We start from the raw sequence: 19,733 nt of genomic DNA on the forward strand, positions 1-19,733 counted from the left end.
ATAAAAATAATGAACATCTCGGATAAATGAGAATTTTATAAGCAGCTGTCCCCTTTTTTTAAAGCCGAGGTTCAGTGCGGAGGGTCAGACAGAGGCTGCATATTCACGATATGTTAATTATTCCCGTTAAATAGAGATTCAGCTCGTGCAGCGACGTTCACCCTGCTAGCTCCTCGTGCATGATTTATCACAGGTCCAGTCACGACGGACACACACACACACACACACACACACACACACACACACACACACACACACACACGGTTCGTGAGGCAGCCAGCGTGCACTTCGTAGTAATGGAACTCATTAAAGGTCGCTCAGGCTATTTTTCCATTGTGATTATAAGTGACATAATTTCTCAGCTCAGAAACACATTCACACACACTCACACACACCTTCACACACTTTTCTTGGCTTCAGCTCTGATCCACGGGGCCCACAGCGATCTAATCCGCCTCCGCAGTCGTGCCCGGCTCTTGACCCCTTACCCTTCGTTCTGTCTCACTGACCTCTGGGGAGCGTTTCCTCCCGTTCTGAATCGCTTGTTCTACCTTTTCATTGTTCTTCTCCATGTTTAGTTGGACTAACCCTTTCGCTGTACCTGCCTCCTTTAACAACCCCCCCCCCACCCCCGACTCTCTCCATCCTTGTTTCACGATCTCTAAACTTCCAGTCGATGGTGGGAAACTGTGCTCAGGTTTCTCCATCTCTTAAAGCAGCAGTTCACCCCAAAGAGAGCGCCGTCGGTCTAAGCAACAGCTACAGAACAGTAGGACAAGGCCCTGTTTACACCACAGCGTTCTCAAGGGAAAGTTCTGAGTGTCCGTTCACACGACAACGGTGCTCAGAGCCACTGAAAACACTCATGCTGGTCATGTGCGCATGCACAGTAAGAACAATGTTTTCATTGTTAGTCTTCGTAGTGTATTGTTCTGTGAGTGTGTGGTTTCATTACAAACAGCACCTGCTAGTGGTCCAACATGTTAACTACATCGTTTTCAGCATTTCTGCTGTTTCTCAGGAAACTTTTTAATACGTTGCCTTGTAAACGTGAAACCTTTTTGTAACGAAAACACAAACACGTTCTGTAAACAGGGCCTGAATAACTGCTATGAAAATGGCTTTAAAGCTCGTGAATAATTCTACGATTGAGGAAGTGACTTTGGCGTGGACTGTCTCTTTAAGCTGTGAAGCCATGATTCTTCCAGTGCCACCTTTCACCTCCTTCAGTGTCGACGCAGAAACATTCCAAGCATTGGAATTATCTTCGCTTTTATTAGCCACCGAACGGCCAATAAACAGCTCTTCTTTTTGTTTATGTTGCAGCTGCATGGAGAAAGTAATAGATTCAGTGCATGTGCTCTGTGACGTTTAATCTTTTCTGATCTGTGAATCTAATTCCTATTATTGTAGTAGGTAAAACACATTTCTTCACATGTTTACAGTGATACTTAATCATGTATATTCTTGTTTGTTTTGTATTTTTAAGATATCTGCCTTAAATTTGAGCCAACGAAATGCTTTAAAAGTCAGAAATTGCTCCTGGGTTATTTTTACGAGTCAGAATCATTACCTGTTCAAACTACGCAAACGCAAATTTATCTGTTCTGCAGTGGGAGCAGAAATCTTTCACACAGATACATTCAAAGCAGAATAAAGTCTGCATGAGAACTGAGAAAATGTGGAGCAAAACAGACCTGAAATATGTACGTCTGGTTGAGTTTGTCTTTTAGGTGTAAATATTGAAGGACTTACAGTACAGCGCCGATTGCCAGATGCCCCGGCGCACTTAATTTAGCCGAATTCAATCACCACTGTAATGAAATATAAGCTCTGTATGCATCAGCACACCTGGAATGAAATGCCGTGTTCATTACAAGCACTTTTCAATCGGAATGGATCTGTTACGTTGCACTGTATCACCCCGGCTCGCGCGCATTTATTAAACTGCGTCCAATTGGATGAGCACTGAGGTGGAATATTATGCAAATTCATAATAAGAAGTGCGGGATTGAAATCACTCGGTCTGCAGCCGGAGCCCTGCACGTATTCGCCGCCGTGCGCTCACCGCGCATGCACGCCGTGACCCGTGTGCAGACTTCAAGCGTCACGACTGTCAAGTTAGCAGCCGCTTCGCTTTTCACCCGGATTTGAGAAACGAGAAATTCATTTGTTCCAATCTTGAACCCCGGGCTGTCTTTCATGAGTTAATTTGTTATTTTTGGTGAGGGAGGAAATAAATCTGCAGCATTAGAGTCTCAGGGTGACGAGGGTATGGGGGGGGGGGGGGGGGGGGGGTCTTGTCTACGAAGCTCGGGGGCCAGCTTGTCTCGTTGGGATGAAGTAGCCATTAAGGAAACAATTACATGCACTTGGGGCCGTCACAGCTTGCAGAAGCAGAAACTAATTAGGGCTATTTTGGAACATCTTCACTTGACTGGAAAAAAAAATAGAACACAACTCGTTCTCCAGGTTACAAACCATTTAAATACACCCTTGAGAAAAAGGTTGATACAGTGGAAAAGTTGTGTAAAAAATAATTTCCTGTCTGACCTTGAAAGTGTTAGGAGCTTTCCCTTCCTGACAGTGTGTTTTTTTTTGTTTTTTTGAATCGCAGGTTTTGTCGAGTTCAGATGCTTTTAATGTCCTGCGAGAGATGCGAAGGAAAATCTTTCACAATTGAACGAGCTTGAGACTTCAAAGCGTTAAGATTAGCAGTAATTGGTGTCATGGAATGCTTATGGCTGCCGTATTGTTAATGAAGTCGATTCTAAGAGCTTGCAGAGACCGCAGCCATTTATTTAATCATGCATGCTTTATGAGGAGTTGTCACTTCCATTGTAATTTGTTTTCAGCCTCAACTTGATCACCTGCAGGAAAGAAAAGTGTGTGGGGGGGGGGGTGGGCACGACAACAGTCAGAGCTCCTTACTTTGTTTGCCTTATGTGAAAAAACGAGCGGCAATTAGCGCGACGCAGCACAGGCAACACTGTAAAACCTGCCTGTTTACATAACCCACCGCGCTGTCTATTTTTAACAATATGGATGCAATCACAGAGTGCTTCTCTTCCTACGGCAGTGTGGAGGAGAAGCGACGGTTGTTCTCCAACCGTATCACAGCTGCAGCACGGCGCCGGGCTTCAAAACGCCGCCGAGTGACGGTCTGTCACTCAAACCGTCAAGTCGGTCTCTCTCTCTCTCTTTCCTCTCTCTCTCTCTCTCTCTCTCTCCCTCTCTCTCCTCCTCCTTCTTTAACTCTGCCGCTCACATACATCTTCTCCCACTTTTTTCTTTCCTTACATTTCCCTTTCATCACCACTCCTTCCCTTTGCTCCAGCTCTCCCGGTGTCTTGGATCTTGGAGTCGTCTCGCACAGACTCCCCTTTTCAACCGGGGTTGGATTTCATCCCTTCATCTCCCTCTACTTCTTTTTATTTTCCCCTGGCTGTCACCGTCGCTGGCGCCCCCGTCCCTCCCACGCCTCCACTCACGCAGCCCATCTGTCTTTTTACCTTTTGGCACACTTGGATATCGCTATATTAAGCCTTCGCTCAGCCAAGACCATGTTGAGTTGACACAGAAATATATTGTGACAATGTGACTCTGGTGATATATGTAAGCGCCCCCAATAAACCGACTTGTTTGATCCCAAACATTTGTGAGCCGGTGCGGAGACGCCGTGTCAGTAGGTACAGTTGGCCGGGCACCGCCAGGCTGTTTGGTATGAATCACAGAGTATTAATTTCACTGTGACCAGTGCCACCATATGTCCCACATAGCCAGCGATTGAGTCATCCAGCCTGTTCACGAAACATGTTGTGACAGCCTTTTCATGGGCTCTGGATTTGTTTACCTCAGCTGCGTGTTTCACCCCCCCCCCCCCCCCCCCCCCCCCCCGCCGTGGCAACTTGACTCATGGCGCTCCAACAGGAGGAACACCTCGACAGGCAGCGGGGGGTTGGGGGTGGGGGGATCGCAGTCCAGAGGGGGCGGATGACTCACAGGTTACCGGGAAGTCGGCGGGGTGACAAGAGGCAGAACGCACGCCGAGATAAGAGCAGACTTTCACCACTCATCACTAAACCTGCACGCCGCCGCTGCTGGGACGGCGATCAGTGAGATCCCAAAACTTGGAAGTGCAGAGCCGATTGGCGGCTTGTATAATGAGACCAAGATCAGAAAAAAGAGGCATTAACAGGCTCTCTGCAGCATCCCTTTTGATTGCTTCTCCCACTGGGATTGCAATTATGATTTATGACTTTTTAATGTGGTCATAAGTCGAGGCAATCACATGAATAAATGGCAAAAAAAAATTCCTTTTTTTTTTTTTTATTTAATTGGAAATCCAATTCAAAGCACCATTTCCAAAAAGATTACAGCGTGCCACAGTATCTCTCAGTTGGGAATATGGCTGCAAAGCGCCCCTCAAAATGAATATAGTGATACATGACGATGAGATAATAACCCTCTACAAGCACCACCTGTTCACAAGTCTGCCTCCAGATAATGAAGAGCTGAAAAAGAACCAAATAAGTTTCACAGCTACTTCATGACCTACATAACGAAGCCTTTTTAAAAAACCAGGACCATGCAGATCTGTCATGAGCAGAGATGAATCATGTTTGATTATAATTTTCCCAGATCCTCCACTATTTGAAATAGCACAGTGTCAAATTAAAGCTACGATGATGACAGGAGGCAGATTACTTGTCTTTTCACATCAAATCGTTTGCACTTACCAGAGCGTCGGGTACCTTTAGAAAAATGAGCTACGATCTTCATCACTTGTTTCTTGTGAATCTGAAATTCATGTTTTAACAAAAAAAATTTAATAAAATTGCGAATCTCAGATTTTCTAACTTTAATATCCAGGGACAGCTCCCTCTACACACGTACATGTAATCTGGGAGACTTTTTGATTGTGCGCTTATTACCTTGACAACGTACCATAATGCCGTTTGTCACGTTTTCACCTCAGTGCACCGTTTACACCCAAATCGATACTGAAGTTTTCTGTTTTCACTTGAAAATGTTGAAAACAGGGCTTTAGCCTCAGTACACTCGTACATTCTTCATTCAAAGGTCAAAGGTCAAAGATTGTTTGTCTGGAAACCAAACGGAATATGACGGAAAATCCAAAATCTTTTTTTTAACATTTCAGTTCAGACTTCGATAAGACGCAGATTGATGAATCTCAATGCAGGTGAATCGGCTCAACTCAAACATGGAAACCTTACAAGGCACAATGAAAATGACCCGGGGCGGTTTGCTCAGTGGGAATACATTTCTCACCACCACACTGCCGAGCAGCCCCAACAACCGAATGTTGAGAACATGAAAGATATTCATTCCGTTTTACAATAATTTCTCCACAGCAAAAAGATACTATGATATTCTACCACAAGCTTTTGTTTCGTGTCATTTACTACTAGTTTCTGGATGCACCATGAATTTTTAGCTTTTTATAGTCTGTGGAATTAGGGATTTCTATATATAGTCACAGTCTCAGTTCATAACATCATTCATGCTCTATGGATTGCCGTGGAAAATTTCACATTGTAGACCCTGATGGATTATATTTATATCGCCCACGTTAATTTAATTGAACTTGTAAACTTAAATGATTCACAGCCAAAAGCCTTCATCATGCCAAGTCTGGTTCACTTGATTTAAAGAAAATATTCAAAATCAATGCAAACTACTTTCTCTGCACTCAGAGCTACTGTGAACATCTCCTAACAACTGTCATAAAGCCTGACTTTTTTCCCCCCAGTTCTGATCCAAGCCTTCATTAACTCCGAGTTTAGCTTGTTTGGAACACCTGCAGTTTCTCTCTGCTCGTTGCAGCTCAGTCGTCGCCCTCTGCAGACTAATCAGTTTCACAGAAACTGTCATTAAGGGCGGAGAGGAGGGTCTGACACCACAGATGGCGGCAGCCTCTTGCAAATGAGCTCTGATTACGAGTGGCGGCAGGTTTCACTTCTCCCATCATCGCTGCCTTTCACGCCATTAGGCAAGCACAGTGGCGAGGTCACAACACCGAAGGACGTTTACATGGTAGATTTACCTCGGCGAAGTGACCTTGTGTTTTCGGCGCACTGTTGCACAGACTGTCCTCTCGGCATCGTGTGGAAGATTCTGACAACCTTATTTGAGCGTGTGCTGGCAGAGGCGCTGCACTCGGCGAGCTCGCGGATAGACCTGTTATTTTTGGCTCGTTCATCATACCAGGTGCTTTCACTCCTGATCCTCACATTGGAAGGCAAAGCCTGTGAAAATGACATCAGGTTCCTGCTGCTGCGCTCCCATCAATATTTAAAGCTCTAACTCATTTCAGAGTTGATTTCTCGCTGACTGGGGAGCTCTTGGCCTCTGCCAGTCTGAGGGGAAAGCACAGGTCCTGGAAAGAAAGGCTGTATTGATCTATTAACAGTGGAAGGAAAGGAAGCCAAGAGCTTAGTTCAAACACCTCTCCCATGCTGGTTCCCACATAGTGAAGCCCCTGTAAACACAACCTGTCTGTCCCAGCTGCTGCTTGACCTATATTAGCTCTTGAAATTTGCCTCTTCTTTTTTTCCTTCCCGTAGTGCAGTCCATCTAACTGAGATTTTTCTTTTCAGGAGTGAGGCGCCCCCCGGAGCTGGAGAAGACCAATCACAGCGTGCATTACACCCTCCTGATTGCGTGTGTCTTGGTGGCCTTCGTCCTCGGCGCCTTCCTGTCCGGCTTCCTGGTGTCATGCTACTGCAACCACACGGGCCACAAGACCAAGAAGCTGTCGAAAGATCCCGAAGCCCCGATCCCGCACGCTCTGTCGCTCCGCAGCCTGGCCAAGCTCAACGGCCTCCTGGACAGCCAGAGCAAGGACGACAAGCTGGAAGTGTCCTCTCCAAAGATCTACAACTCTTTCTTCGCCAGCAGTAAGGAGCATCACCATTCCAGGAGAAACGGCCATCACGCCATGACAATGGGCGACCTCGTCCACCCCCACCATCACCACCTCCACCATTCCTCGGAGCTGTCTGGTTTGCCTACACCAGATTCCACCCCGGAGTTGCCCATCAAGAGCATGAAGGCTTTCAAGAACCAGTGGGAGAAGAACCAGAACTGCAACAATGCCAAGGAACCAAAGTCCCAAAACTATGGCTCCAGGCCCAGCTCGGCCCTGCTCCATCAGCAGGTCTTCCCCTACTCCCATGCCCTCGCCAACGGGCAGCCGGTTGGTCACATGCATCCAGACGAGCGTAAGATCCACAACGTAGAGCGCGTGCTATCGCAGCAGCCTTATGCTGGTTACTCTCAGAAGGTGATGGAGGTGACCTCGCTGGATGAGCTCCTGAAGCACATCCACGAGGCGAGCAGCAGCAAGGGCTCCCAGCTCATGAGCCCGTCGGGTCTGATGGCCAGCGGAGGGGGGAGCCAGCTTGCGTTTGCCAACCGCATCCAGCCTCAGATTCCCGAGACGGAGTCGGCGCCGTACTACAGCTCCTCTACTTTACCCCGGGACAGCCTCACCCGCCGCATGGACGTTCCTCCGGACATCCCCTCGCACCATCAGTCCACCCTAGAGAGGAGGCACTCCTCTCAGAGGCACTCACTCATCGCCGCGGCCAACAAAATGCCCAATGGCGCGGCGGGTGGTGGTGGTGGAGGCGGGGCAGGGGGAGGGAGCGGAGGAGGAGGAATGATCCCTCGCCAGCACAGCTTCAGCCAACGAAACGGCGGGCCGCACCAGCCACCTCCTCTTTTGGCACGGATGAACTCCACGGGCAGCGCCTGCGAGGTGCACTACCCCCTCATCCCCAACGGGTACCTCGCACGCCAGCACAGCTACAACGGAGAGCAGCAGGAGGTCCCGCACAGGGGCGCCATCGTCCGCCGGGCCTCCTCTCTAAAACCCGACGTCCCCCCAAAACCCCTGTTCATACCCGCCACGTCCCCCGTGAACGAACAGGGGAAGTACAACTACTGAGGGGGCGCGCCCCCAAACTGGAGAGGGGGGTGGGGGGGGGAGCGTCCCCCCCATTCTGTCAACCTTAAGGAACTTCCCTTTGAAGACGCGCAGCGGGTTCGAGGCTGCTGACCTTTGCCAGAAAACACCAATTGCGTGGCAGCCAGTGTCACTGTGGACAAGAGCCTCAACCAAACTTGTTTTTCCGCTTCTTTTTGTCCAACGAATATCTTTGTACCATATTGGTATTGCTCAGCTACTTGCTTATTATAGAACCGCTGACTCGGGTGGCGTGACATCGCCTCCTTATATTAGGCTGCCAATGTCCTCAATGTGGATTTACAATGCAACTCAGTTTTTGGACGTGTCGATGTAGGAAAAAACTTCACCCGTCAGTCATCTTGAAGACTTAAAAAGCCGAAGGCTCCTGCGATGCTTAGATTCATGCTTTTGCTTAACCCTTTCTGATGTAGTGTTGGTATCGAGTCCCCACCCGCCCCTCCCTCGAATGTGTTTATATTATGCATGTGTGTGTATATATATGTGTGTTTATATTCACACCGTATATGTATACATATACATATGCAGTATGTGTAACCTGTGGTGAAAATCCCCTGAAAGTAGTTATGTCTTTGCCTTACTATACTCTCTCTCGTTTTGTTTTGTTTTTTAGGGTCGATCAAACAATTTCCCTCCAAAAACAGAGTTTGGTTTGTCAGTTGGCTAAAGACCAAATTTATTTGTGTTGACAGAACAAAGGAAATACTTCAACAAAGCAGCTAAACTCTCTATTTTCACTCCCCCTCTCTTCTTCTTTTTTTCTTTTCTTTTTTTTTTTTTCTTGTTCCCGTCTCAGTCGATGTCAAGTCCCATGTGACGAATTTGGGTCCGTTTTAAGTTCCCCGAGAATGTTCCTCGAAGTTTGGTGCTCCACAAAAGTAGTGGTTCTAACATCCCGGTGAAACAAACCCATAAATATCGTGCTGTCTGAAAGCGTTCGGACCCAAAAGAGGACAGGACAGAACTTGCCGTCGCCGCGTGGCGTTACGAGATTGAACATGAAAAAAAAAGAAGAAACAATTGAACGGACTGCAGTTATTCTAATTATTAACTTTGTGGCTATTGGTTGTAAATAAAGGAATAATTACTAGCCAAATTTTAACTGTATGTGTAAATGTGTGCCTTATTTAATAAGTAGTGTGTGACATGGGGGTTAATGCAAGGGGCTCGGACGGTTACTATGCTACAGTATAATGTGGGTGTTTCATTTTCTATGGTTGTCAGTTTGTGTCACACAGTATCTGATGTACATTTGAAGAGTTTCATTCCAGAATGAGAGAATTGTGCTTCAGAGAGTCGTCACCTGTTCTGAAAGTATGATTGTAACACTCATTACATTTATTTCTGAGATATTTTACAACAAAAGTATAATTTTGAGAGATATCAAACACTCAGTATATATATATTTTTCAAGATGGTTGCAGTGTTTTTGGAATGAAACCCTTCACTTTTTGTTGTTCAGTTTTTTATTTTTTGTTTTTGTTTTCATCCCGAATGTGTGAGCCTGCAGGTTTAGTATTGAAGAGTGATTTACTAAGAGACTGCAGACGCCCAGGTTTGTCTCTGTATGTCGTCACCTTCCCTCCTCGTAGCTGCCCGTCATTTTACTTTGTTCACGTCCCCCCCCCCCCCCCCCCCCCCGAGAGGTTTATAAAGGAGCGAGTTCACAGTTCCTCTTCAGTCATCACCTACAGATGTGTAACCATTGTGGAAGGTAATTCACACGTGAGGCAAATAAAGTTTTTCGCTCGGATCCCGTTTACATGACGTTTGAAGTGAATACTGATCATTTTTGCGTTTTCTTTTCTGGAAAGTTTCACAGCACGGCCACATTTTGAAAACGATTTCCGATTGCACGGAAACGGCAGAAACGTTAAATTATGTAGTTTTGACATATATCCGCTAGTGGGTGCCGTTTATTTTTTTTTAATTAAACCACAGACGTAGAGAACAGTACGTTATAAAAATTAAAAGTGGGGGTCGTTTCATTTAATCGGATCGTTTTTGGCCGATCATCAACACGGCCGTTTAAGGAGCCTGAAAACAGGTTTAATAAGTAAATTAATAAAAATATACGGGTTCCAGAGCAGAGAAATCTTAAAACGCCACCTCAGATTCGAGGTGTGGACGGACAAGACGCACCTTTGCTGAAAACAATGACGTCATCGCCCCGCCTCTCGGCCTATAACCCCGTGACGCTCTCCTTCACTACCTGCTCCAGGTCGAGATGCAGAAGCTACTGATGCTATTTGGTTTAATCAGGCGAGATTTCGGATTTGCCGATATCTTCGTTTATACAAGCTCCGCATCTTCTTTTCCGGCGTTACAGCGCCACCTATAGGCCTGGCATATATAGTACATAATTTAGTTTCCGTCTTGCCGCGTGAACTCAGATGTTTTCCTCCGTCTACAAGTTTAGATTTCCCCCGTTTCCACGGAGACAGAGTCAGAGCATTTTCAAAAAATTGCGTTTTCAGTGGCTCAGAGCGCCGAAAGCACAATACGAAGGTTTAGCATTTTCACTTGAAAACGTTGTTCCGTAAACAAGGCCTCAGTTCATTTAGGATAATTACGAAACACCATGAACTCTGAATTGTTGGGGAAAAAGAAAATACAATATAACTCGGATGTATCATGCAGCAGTTCCATAATGGTTACTCACACCTGCAGATGTCACACTGCGACCAGTTGTCACCTTCGAAATACGGAGACGCGATGAACTCCTGATCCGACAGGCTGAGATTGTCTCGTGGATCGATGCTCTGTAATTGTTTCACACGCGGCCACCGGCCTCAGAAACGTCACTCCTCTTCAAAACACCCTGCTGATGCACTTTTAGCGCGGTCCCTTCAGGTGCGACACTCGGAATCCTGATCAATTCTGTGAAAGCAGCACTTCATTATTTACTGTATCTGAAAGTTTCCGTTGATGAAACCCTCCTGAAATTTAGCGTTCAGACTCCTCCGGTAAAGGACGGAGAGGCCGTTCGCAGCGGTTTTGTCCTGAAAATGAAAATAATTTGGATATTACCGATCAGTAGAGCATTAAACAACAAATCTTGAACATCCAGGGTGATTTAAAGTTGTTCCCATGATGTTTCCTAAGAGGAATTGTGGCAGCTACAGTCTTTGAGTGGAAGTCATTTGTGCTTTTTTTTTTGTTTGTTTGTTTTTTTTTAAATCTGTCGGTGACAGATTGTGTGGAAGAGGAGACGGTCTCGCCTCTAACAGCTCTACCAGAGTTTGATTTGGTGTAAATACATTCTATCTGGGCGGGGTCTCATTGATTCAGTATTATGTTTAGTTTTTTTTTTCTCTGTTTGTTTCCAGGCGATGCCTCTTGACTTACTATGAATTTGGTCTCACAGAATACCATTGTATGTCTCTTATATTAGGAATAAAATGAAAATATGACGCAAGTGTCTCACTAGTCAATGTGTCAAAGTGATCCAGGTTAAAAAGAAGAAAAGAAAAAAAAACAAGAAACAAGTCATTACTCTGTTAGTGTACTTCCAGGATTTTAAGGAAATCCCGCCGTGTTTTTCGGGGGGAAATGCATCGATTTTCTGGCTCACCGGAGACTCGCAAACGAACACAATCAATTTAATCTGTCTTTCATCCAAATAGTTTTCGGGGTTTTTTTCACATTGTGACTGTAGTTTCCTTAAGTGCCAATACGCTCATTGTTTTAATACGCAGGAGGCCATTACAGCTTGGCTCTAGGACACAAAACAAACACACTTGAATGAGCCTCATAAAGCAGAAGATTCATGGGATGTATTCAAAGATTGTCTCACATTTAAAATCTTTAAGGGAAATTAGCAAAAATGCCTTTTGGGGAGTTGTGGGGGAAAACAAAAAATAGAGATGTACTTCAGGGTAATGCCGCTGTACTTATCCAGAACCTTCTGGCTGGTCACTCGTCAATCGCAGAAGAAAAACATTAACACCTACCGTCAATTTAATGATACTGTCTAATGTTTTTAATGAAACGGAAAACGTGCCTGTTTTTTAATGCGTTAAACTCATATCAGATATTTGTGTCGCATTTTATTCATATTTTCTCTAAATGGAAACCTTTTTATCCGCATGCTGCAGGTTTTTGAGGCTGGGAATGAGCATAAATCTGACTTTATTTGATGTTGATGTTGGGTTGAGACCTGCTGTAATCACAGGTACAAGCTTTCTCTTAAAGATGAACTAATTGGACTTTGAAAGACAAACTTCTTTGTTATGATAGTCACGATCAATGAACACTAAATGTAACATTGTCTGGATCAGTGAAGACCTCATGTTCGACCCATTTATTGGAAGAGTTGATTATAGTACCAGCCGTATTTCCTCTAGTCATCCATTAATTTGAAAAATGGAACACATTTAGGAATTAAACTTCTTGGAAAGGAGAGGATTATGTGAAGGTACAGTGTGTCACTTTTAAGCCCATTTTAATTCAATTTTTAATTGGTTTTGCTGAACAAGGACATATTTTCTTTGGTAAAGCGTCTCATCCTGACAGCCCAACCACCTGAGTGATGCATTTACCTAAACCATGCTTCGACATAATCACATGTCTGGCACTTTTCACACAATGAATGATAGGATGGAGATAATCAAACATGTTGCCAATCATTTAATAAAATCCTCCGGAAAGCTTTCAAATTTTTAAGTTGATTTTTGGTCAATTTACATACTGTTCAACACTTGATCTACATATGGATGAGTATGTGTGGCTGTGTCTATTTCTGTTCCTGTCAATCTTTACATTGCAGATCCAATGAAATGAAATGAAATTTAAACGAAAGAGCTGTGAAATGTGGCTGATCCACCATTTCACCGTCTTAATTAGGCCTCTTGAAATAAGTACGCAATTAAGTGTCGGACTGATGAAACCGAGGCTCTTTCAGGCTCAACGTGCAACTCGACTGGTACCTCGAACGTTTGCTTTAATTAATGAATCTGGCTGAAAAATTTATTTTAATTGAGGATTTCCTTTTGTTTTAGGCTGGTTTCGTAATAAAGGGGGTTGCAAAAAATGAAATCATTAAATGGAGCAACACTGTAATGGGAGAAATATGAGTAACAACTGGTCAGAAACATGTTTCTTTCTCCTTGTTCACACTCATTTAAACACGTAATCCCCCCCGATCAACTTCCACACGACGTTCCTCCAGCTATATTTATGCCTTGGAGCCTTTTCCTTCATGAATATTTCCCATAAAAGAGCGAAAATCTAAATTTCCGAGTAACTTTAAGATTGATTCTCAGTCCTAAAGTGTTGCGGAGTGTTTACAGGAATTGGGATGCGGCCCGCTGCTGACCAGCAGTGACCCCGCAGGCCGTTACATAAGATAATAAACAGTTGCACCGTGCCGGCGCCCCTGCAGCGAGTAAACAGCCGGGAGGCTCGGGGTCATGTTGAGAGATATTTCTGTTGGCTTTAGGTCGATGAGAACACTTTGGATGTGAGATGTTTTGGTTTTGCGGACAGTTATTGGAACCACCGGGCAACGATTTAGTAAAACTATGGAAAGAGCTCCAACTGTTGGTTTCACACAAAAAGGTTTCAGATTGCTGTTTTTGTATTATTCCTTACAGAAACGTTTTACCTCTGCAGTGTCTACATTTACATGCAGGGTGTGTTTCGCAAAAGGAGCACTCGTGCGATACAGCACCTCTCTAGTCCACACATCCCCATCCTGTTCTAGTATTTTCATAGCACGGTGATATATGGTGGCCGATCTCACATCATTTATTCCATTCTAATTCTGAATTTTTTCCCCCGACTTGGATCTTTATTAGAAAACTAATTTAAAACCAAAGAACCAAACGCCACTTGGGATATGTCTTTATGTTACACTAACCTTAAAGACAGGCATTGCTCATTGTTTATAATCCAGTTTCATCTTGATTAGAGTTCATTTCCTCCATTTTTCTAGATCTGCTTCCTGGAGTCTCCTCATTGACAAAGATTTCAAGTGAAAACGCAAATCTTTTGTTGTGTTTTGGGCGTTTGTATTACTAAAAACATTTTGAGCCACTGAAAATGCAACTTTTCGAAAATGGCCTCCAAGGTGAAACATTTTGAAAATGCTCTGACTCCATGGAAACAGGGAAAATGCAACTTTTCTGAAGCGCTGCTACTGAGCATTGTGCACCACGACCACAGTGAATAGTTCTTCTGCACATGCTCAGAGGACGGACAATAAGAACAACGTTTCCTCCAAAGAGTCATGACTCCCAGTCCATATTCTCCTGGTAGTTTTATTGTTGACAGTCACTGTAATATTAATCCAACTTGGTGGCCTGTCTACTAGAATGTCTATGTACTCCCATTGTTAATGTTTATAGTGTATTGTTCTCTGCACGCATGTGTGTGTGGTTACATTACAATTTTTTTTTTATAAAAAATGGCTCGAACTCGTGGCCCGGCGAGCTAACTACATGGTTTGTAGAGTTTCAGTTATTTTTCCATACAAACGGGCATAATTTTCAAAATGTGAAACTTTTCTGAAACGAAAACGTGTTTTCACTTGAATTGTCGTCGTATAAACGGAACCTCAGTAATGTAAAATAGTTATAATGGCCAAAGAGGCTCAGAACCACATCTTTTTCCTCTATAGTGCCACTTATGACTCCATCTTGCACTCCTTGTAGTTGTCCGTGGGACAGATTTTATACTTTGCAGGATCTCCCCTCTGCTCCTGATGCTGTCGTTGATGTTCTTATTTATCATCTTGGCTGTGACGGCTGAACTGACTCGCCCTCAGTGTTGATGCTCGGGTTAATACAGCCAGATCCCAAATATAAAGGACCCGTGTCGGCTACACAACAAAGTCGTTAAAGCCGCTTTATTGCAATTCCAAGGAAATTTGTGAGCTGAGCTTCACTGTAATGACCGACAGGTTGATGTACTGTCCTGGTGTAATCGCATTACAACCGAGCTGCTTCTGGATAAACAGATTCCCCTGTTGAAGAAAAATAATGTCTTCCTCTTAACATATACAGTGAGGAGTCTGTGATGGGTGGTGAGATTGACCTTTTAGCCGAAACAGTTCTCCTAATGAGGTGGTATTGATTAGTTTATGCAATTATCCTCCCCGCAGTCTATTAGATAATCGTGTGTGTTTGTGTTTGTGTTTGTGTTTGTGTTTGTGTGAGCTCAACGGGGGCAGAACTCAGCGAGGAGGGCTGACTGAGCAGTGGAGGTGTTTGTTGCAGTGGGATTGGACCCGGGCTGGATAATGGACAGCGATTAAACACAGCATAATTATTGGATTCCAACCAAACAGTCATCAACGGCCCCCCCACGTCCCAGAGAGGGCGGGCTTTGGTATATTTCCACTCAGATGGCTGATGATGATGATGATGATGATGAAGGGAATCAGCATTTCACTGAAGTCATTACTTGACCACTGCCAATACGCCCGATCGCCACAGAAATGAAAGCTATTTCACTGATGTGTGCCGCTGAAATCCTTCAGTTTTCACCGTGTCCTCGCTGAAGTGGTGAAAGTCAAATGTGTCCTAAATTTACCCCCGTTCGTCTAGATCAGGGGCGTCAAATGCATTTCGGTCCAGGGGCAACGTCTCATCTTGAGTGGGCGTGACAGGTAAAATAGTGCCTTTAAATTTAAAATCAAAACTTTTTTTCTTTTTGTGGTGCACAGTGTATGTGATGAAAATGTCTATATTTTCACAAAATCCAACAATTATTACCATAATGACAATAGTTTCAACATAAAACCAATTCTAATAAAACCTTCTGATGCTAAATACAGTTTGATAATGGAGTTTAAAGAAATTCTTTACATTCAATTCTAAATAAAACCCGACAGGTACAATGGTGGCGGTGCCTATAGCCTATATATCACATAGCATATGAATATACAGTTTGTCGTCATGTGAAAATCCAAAGATTGGAAAGAAGTGGCACAAGCACAACACTCAGGCTTATCACTGTTTATTTGCAAAGGAAACAAACTCCAAACTTGACATGATAACCCAATAAAAAGATCCACTCAATGCCTTTTTCATGAATATCTATGAAGGGGTGAAAAAAATCCTCTGGAACAGGGTGAGCAGGGTGGCTATTTCTTTTTTTTCTTTTTTTTGTCTGTCAAAATAGCAGGTAATTCCTGCTTGCTGTACACTGATGAGCGATCACATCATGACCGCTGTCAACACTGATTATCTCATTACAGCAGCCCCTGTCAGTGGGAGGCGGCAGGAGAACATTTCGTCCTCCGAGTTGATGTGTTGGAAATAAAAATGATGAAAAATGAAGAGTGAGAGTGTGAGGGACTTTGATGAGACACAAATTGTAATGGCTTGATGATGGGGTAGGGCCAGCTCTGAATCCGCAGCTCCTGCGGGGGAGTTCCAGGTCTTCAGTGGTCTGTACTTCCAGAAAGTGGTGCGAGGGGGATAAAGAGGCCGGATGACGGTCAGTCGGGGCTGATTGGTGCCTTCTGGAGGGGGCGGGCTCGCCCGTGGGGTCTGATCACACAGAAGAGCTGCAGCAGTTAGGAAAACTTCATGCTGGTTCCTTATCAGACGTGCAATTTGTTGTGTATATGACAGACACGTCGGAGTGATGAACCCGTTCACCTTCACCACCGAACTCTCCTCCAGCAGGTACGTAGCCCCCCGAACCAAGGACCAACATCGGCTTTATACATTCACATTTCCTTCATGCTTCTTGCTTCTATGCCTGTTGGTTTCACCTTTAAATTGCCCAGTTGTGGTAAAATCAGTGCCATTCATAACTGCCAGCAATTCCCATTTTCCTGACCTGAGGGGCCTGGTGCTATAGCTCCTCGGTGCCCGATACCACGGGACTCCTTCACAGAGAACTTATGTGGACTCCAGAACTTTTTTTCACTTCAACAATAGTACCTGTCTAAATTTGGCGTCTTTCAAAAAGTTGTCCTCGGCCCATTGGTGTTTATGTTGGAGTGAACCAACCATCACACCATCAACAAATCATTAAACTGCAATATTCTTGTTGTTTCATGTTTTTATCATTTATAGCCATTTGAAGAGTGTCAATTATTCTGTAGAATATTCCTAATGCATATTACAAGAATTTTTATCCGGGATTAATAAACCATTTTTCCTATTCTATTCTATTCTATTCTATTCTATTCTATATGCATGAAAAATTTTACTCCGCTTAAAAGAATATGTCCCAAAAAAATCGTAATTTCTGGTTTCATGCTGGTTTAATGTCAGTCTATGATCGTCTTAAACTGGTCTTCAGCTGGTTTTAAACTGATGGACTTAAACTGGTCATACGCTGGTCTGGAGTTGGCCTTAAAAAGGTCCTCAGCTGGTTTCATGCTGCTCTTTAAACTGGTCTTCGGCTGATCCAACGATCTGAAACTTGTCATATGTTGGCCTTTTTTTGTGCTGGTCTTACACTGTGTCTCGTGGTCTTCAGCTGGTTTCATGGGGGTCTTACATTAGTTTTATGCTGGAAACAAGCTGATCTTAAGCTGGTTTTAGATTGGTCTTAAAATGGTCTCAAACAGGTCTGAGGCTGGCTTTAAGCTGGTTGATGGTGTGTTGATCTTATCCCGAGTTTAATCTGGTCTTATGTTGGCCTTAACTTTACTTGGTGCAAATCTTTTCTTGATCTAACGTCGGTTCCATTCTGATCCCAAACAGCATTTTAGGAGCTCTTAAACTGTTTTTAAGATGATCTTTTGTTGTTTTTTTGTGGCTCTATTCTGGTTCATCTTGGTTTTATGCTGATTTCATGGCGCTTCATTCTGGTTTGTGTGTCTGCAACATGTTTAAACTAGCCACAGCAAATCTTTGTCTATTGGAGACACTCACACCTCAGAGTATATTATCATAAATACCCAAGAGTTAGTTTTTTTGGGGTTTTTTTTTTCCATTTTCCTTCCAGCCCTGCTGATTCACACAAATACAATGTTATTTATCACGTATAATTTTCTGTTTGTAGTGATGGATTTTAACAAAGGGAACAAAAGTTTTTTTGACATTGATTTTTTTTTACAACAGTTTTTTTTATAAGAATGACATTTCCACTTCTCAGGAGCTTCCTCTCAGACGTCGAAATGTCTGCATCTCTCTCAACTTTTAAGCAACTTTAGGTAACGTTGGTATTTCATCGTGTCCTTTCGATTTGTGTTCCGATAATGAATTTTATCATTTTCTTTAGAAACTGTGCCAGACATGTTCACTCGGTTACCGCCTCTGACCTTGTATACAGTTCAGATGACGAGAGAAGTAATACCGAGTAAGAAAAGACAGTGGTTTGATTGACAGTTAAAAAAACATTTTCCAATTACAGTACACGGTCCCCTACCTCTCCTAATCTGTCTGAACGTCGACTCCGTGGATTTCTAAATGGGTTTTCGTGTCGTCAGCCATTCCAGCGTGACCTCTCGCACCTTTCCCAGCAGCCCTCTGGCCTTCTAAAAATAAAAAATATAAAAATCCTGGTATGAACCAATAATGGCTTTCTATTCCCTACATCTTCGGCCTGGCAGCAGCACTCTGACAGCTGGCATCACAATTCATTATGTCTCTGCCGGAAAAGGCTTCAAAGGGCCGAGGAGAAGCTCTCACCATATTTCACTCTCGAGACCTGTCACTGAAATAATCACCGACACTGACAAGTTGCCAGGGAGTTATTTTTTATTTTTAATTTTTATATAAAACAGGCAGATGCTTGGAAAACACTGATCCCAGTTTCAGGACACGTGTATGGCTCCTTGTCCTTTAGTTGCAGTCACACACTCTTACCTTGCATTATTGTTTTGGTCGTGTTTTTTTCTTTTCTTTTTTTGTTCCTTCCAAGGCCTCTCCTTATATTTTCTCATTCATCACTGTCAGCCGCCTCCAGAGAGAAAATCTCACAGTCCTTTTCTCCATATTACTAAAACACAGGTATCTAGATTGAGCCCCCCCCCCCCCCCCCCCCCCCACAAGCTCTATCACCCTCTCTAATGTACTGAATTTGACAAGTAGATTTTAGTTCATTAAAGATGTTATTATCGATGGCACTGTGGCGTACACTGCTCGGCATTCGGGCCTTTCTTTATGTGTGTGGAGGTTTGTATGATTTGTGCCTGTGTTGGTTTTTCTCCCTGTAACTCCAGTATCTACAAGTCAAGAGCGTGCTTGTTAGGATAATTGCTGACTGTAAACTGGCTGTGGATGTGAAAGTGTGAATAGGTGGGTGATGGTGTGTCTCTCGAGACCCGTTGCATTAGTTGGAAGAGGCTCAGAATCTGCGACCAGGACCCCGATAACACAGCTAAGATGGATGAATGAACATTAACTTTTGGTAGAATTTGTTCAGAAGCAGTTCAGAAGCAGGACGTTCTAACTAAACTAATCAGAGTTTATTAATCCTTGGGGAAATTCCTTTTTTCCGCATTGACCCATCCTGCTTCCAGGGTGTGTTGGACAGCCACTTTAAGGTGGTCCAGGGAGCACGAACCTGCAAACTCCTGATCCCAAGTCCAATTCTTTAACCTCGAGGCCACTACTGCCTCATCTCTACACTGGCTCTCTTTATGTCAGAGCATCCACCTCAAAATCTTACTTCCTGTTTGTGTGGTTTTGAATGGTCTCGGGCCTGAATACATTTCTGATTTACTTGTAGAATATGAACCATCCAGACTCCTGAGGTCCTCAGGAAGAGGTTTACTAAGGGTTCCCAGAGTCAGAAGAAACAAGGTGAAGCAGCT

The 19,733-nt window shown here is 44.0% G+C and overlaps 1 protein-coding gene across 1 annotated transcript in view; it reads left to right on the forward strand.

Annotated features, from left to right (window-relative positions):
• sema6cb (semaphorin 6Cb) overlaps positions 1 to 11,426 on the forward strand; it is a gene marked incomplete at its 5' end in the record, with an annotated part of 98,858 nt that extends 87,432 nt beyond the window's left edge. The window contains one exon of the mRNA XM_080472292.1: positions 6,621 to 11,426. Coding sequence (XP_080328418.1) covers positions 6,621 to 7,972 — 1,352 coding nt within the window. The 3' untranslated portion in view covers positions 7,973 to 11,426. The remainder of the gene's footprint in view (positions 1 to 6,620) is intronic.
• Positions 11,427 to 19,733: the final 8,307 nt, after the last annotated feature.

Source organism: Lipophrys pholis (assembly GCF_963383615.2).
Source record: "Lipophrys pholis genome assembly, chromosome: 9".
Classification (NCBI taxonomy): Eukaryota; Metazoa; Chordata; class Actinopteri; order Blenniiformes; family Blenniidae; genus Lipophrys; species Lipophrys pholis.